Source organism: Lepidothrix coronata, unplaced genomic scaffold, assembly GCF_001604755.1.
Source record: "Lepidothrix coronata isolate B3197 unplaced genomic scaffold, Lepidothrix_coronata-1.0 Scaffold4007, whole genome shotgun sequence".
Classification (NCBI taxonomy): Eukaryota; Metazoa; Chordata; class Aves; order Passeriformes; family Pipridae; genus Lepidothrix; species Lepidothrix coronata.
The window spans coordinates 1-1212 of NW_016694187.1; the positions used below are offsets into that span (position 1 = coordinate 1).

Here is a 1212-nt window from a genome sequence, read left to right on the forward strand (position 1 = left end):
CCCCGGGCGCGGCCCCCCCGTGTTCCCCCCCCCTCAGACGGAGGTGGTGCACTCGCGGGTGAGGGGCGAGGTGGGCAGCTCGCCCTTGGCGGGGGGGCCCCTGTCCAGGGAGCTGGAGGAGCGCAGCGGGACCCCCATCCCCATGCCCGCCCCGCGGCCGGGGGGCTGCGCCCGGCGGGCCCCGCGGCAGCAGAGCAGGCGCAGGAACTCGGCGCGCATGTCCTTGCTGCGCAGGGTGTAGATGATGGGGTTGGCGGCCGAGTTGAGCGCGGCGAAGGCGAAGAAGTAGTTGGCCTTGTAGAGGACGCGGCAGGAGCGCACGGGGCACGAGGCGTCCATGAGGAGGATGATGAAGGCGGGCAGCCAGCACACGATGAAGGCGCCCAGCACGATGGTGACGGTCTTGAGCAGCGCCAGGGTCTGCGCCGAGGCGATCTCGGCGTGGCTGGAGCGCACGATGCAGTAGATGCGCGTGTAGAGCCCCACGATGGCCAGCAGGATGAGGGTGAAGATGGTGGTGACGAAGAGCACGTAGCGCTTGGAGTAGAGCGGCAGGACGGTGGAGCAGTCCCGCAGGTCGCTGATGCAGTTCCAGCCCATGATGGGCAGGCTCCCGATGGCGGCGGCGATGACCCAGCAGGCCCCGATGAGCAGCACCATGCGGCAGTTCTTGTCGCTGCTGTACACCTTCACCTTGGTGATGGCCACGTGCCGCTCGATGGCGATGGCCAGCAGGCTGAACACCGAGGCCGCCAGCGTGGCGAAGGCCGTGCCCTCGCGCACGAACCACTGCACCGGCGTCAGGTTGAAGGTGGTGGCCCCCGAGAGCAGGATGTTGGCCATGAAGGCCAGCCCGGCCAGCAGGTCGGAGAAGGCCAGGTTGCCGATGAAGATGTACATGGCCAGGTGCAGGCGCTTGTTGCGGCAGATGGAGACGAGCACCAGCAGGTTCTCCAGCACGATGAAGCAGCACAGGGCCACGATGAGCCCCGACAGCGCCCGGCGCGACGGCGACGACGGGCCCTCGGCGTCCTCCTTGGTGTAGTTGTAGTGCTCCCAGATCTTGTGCCGGTTGAAGTACTCCTTGTAGATGCTCCCCATGGCTCGTCCCGGCCCCGCGCCCCGGCGGCGGCTCAGCGGGACATGGCGCCGGCGAGCCCGGAGACCTGCCGGGGGGGACACGGCGTGGGAACGGGGCTGGGGGGGCGGGAA

The 1212-nt window shown here is 69.2% G+C and overlaps 1 protein-coding gene across 1 annotated transcript; it reads right to left on the reverse strand.

The window, feature by feature from the left end:
* Nucleotides 1-33: 33 nt before the first annotated feature.
* Nucleotides 34-1101, reverse strand: S1PR2 (sphingosine-1-phosphate receptor 2). The gene has a single exon (XM_017803776.1). It carries the CDS (start codon nt 1099-1101, stop codon nt 34-36), a length of 1068 nt encoding a protein of 355 aa, XP_017659265.1.
* Nucleotides 1102-1212: the final 111 nt, after the last annotated feature.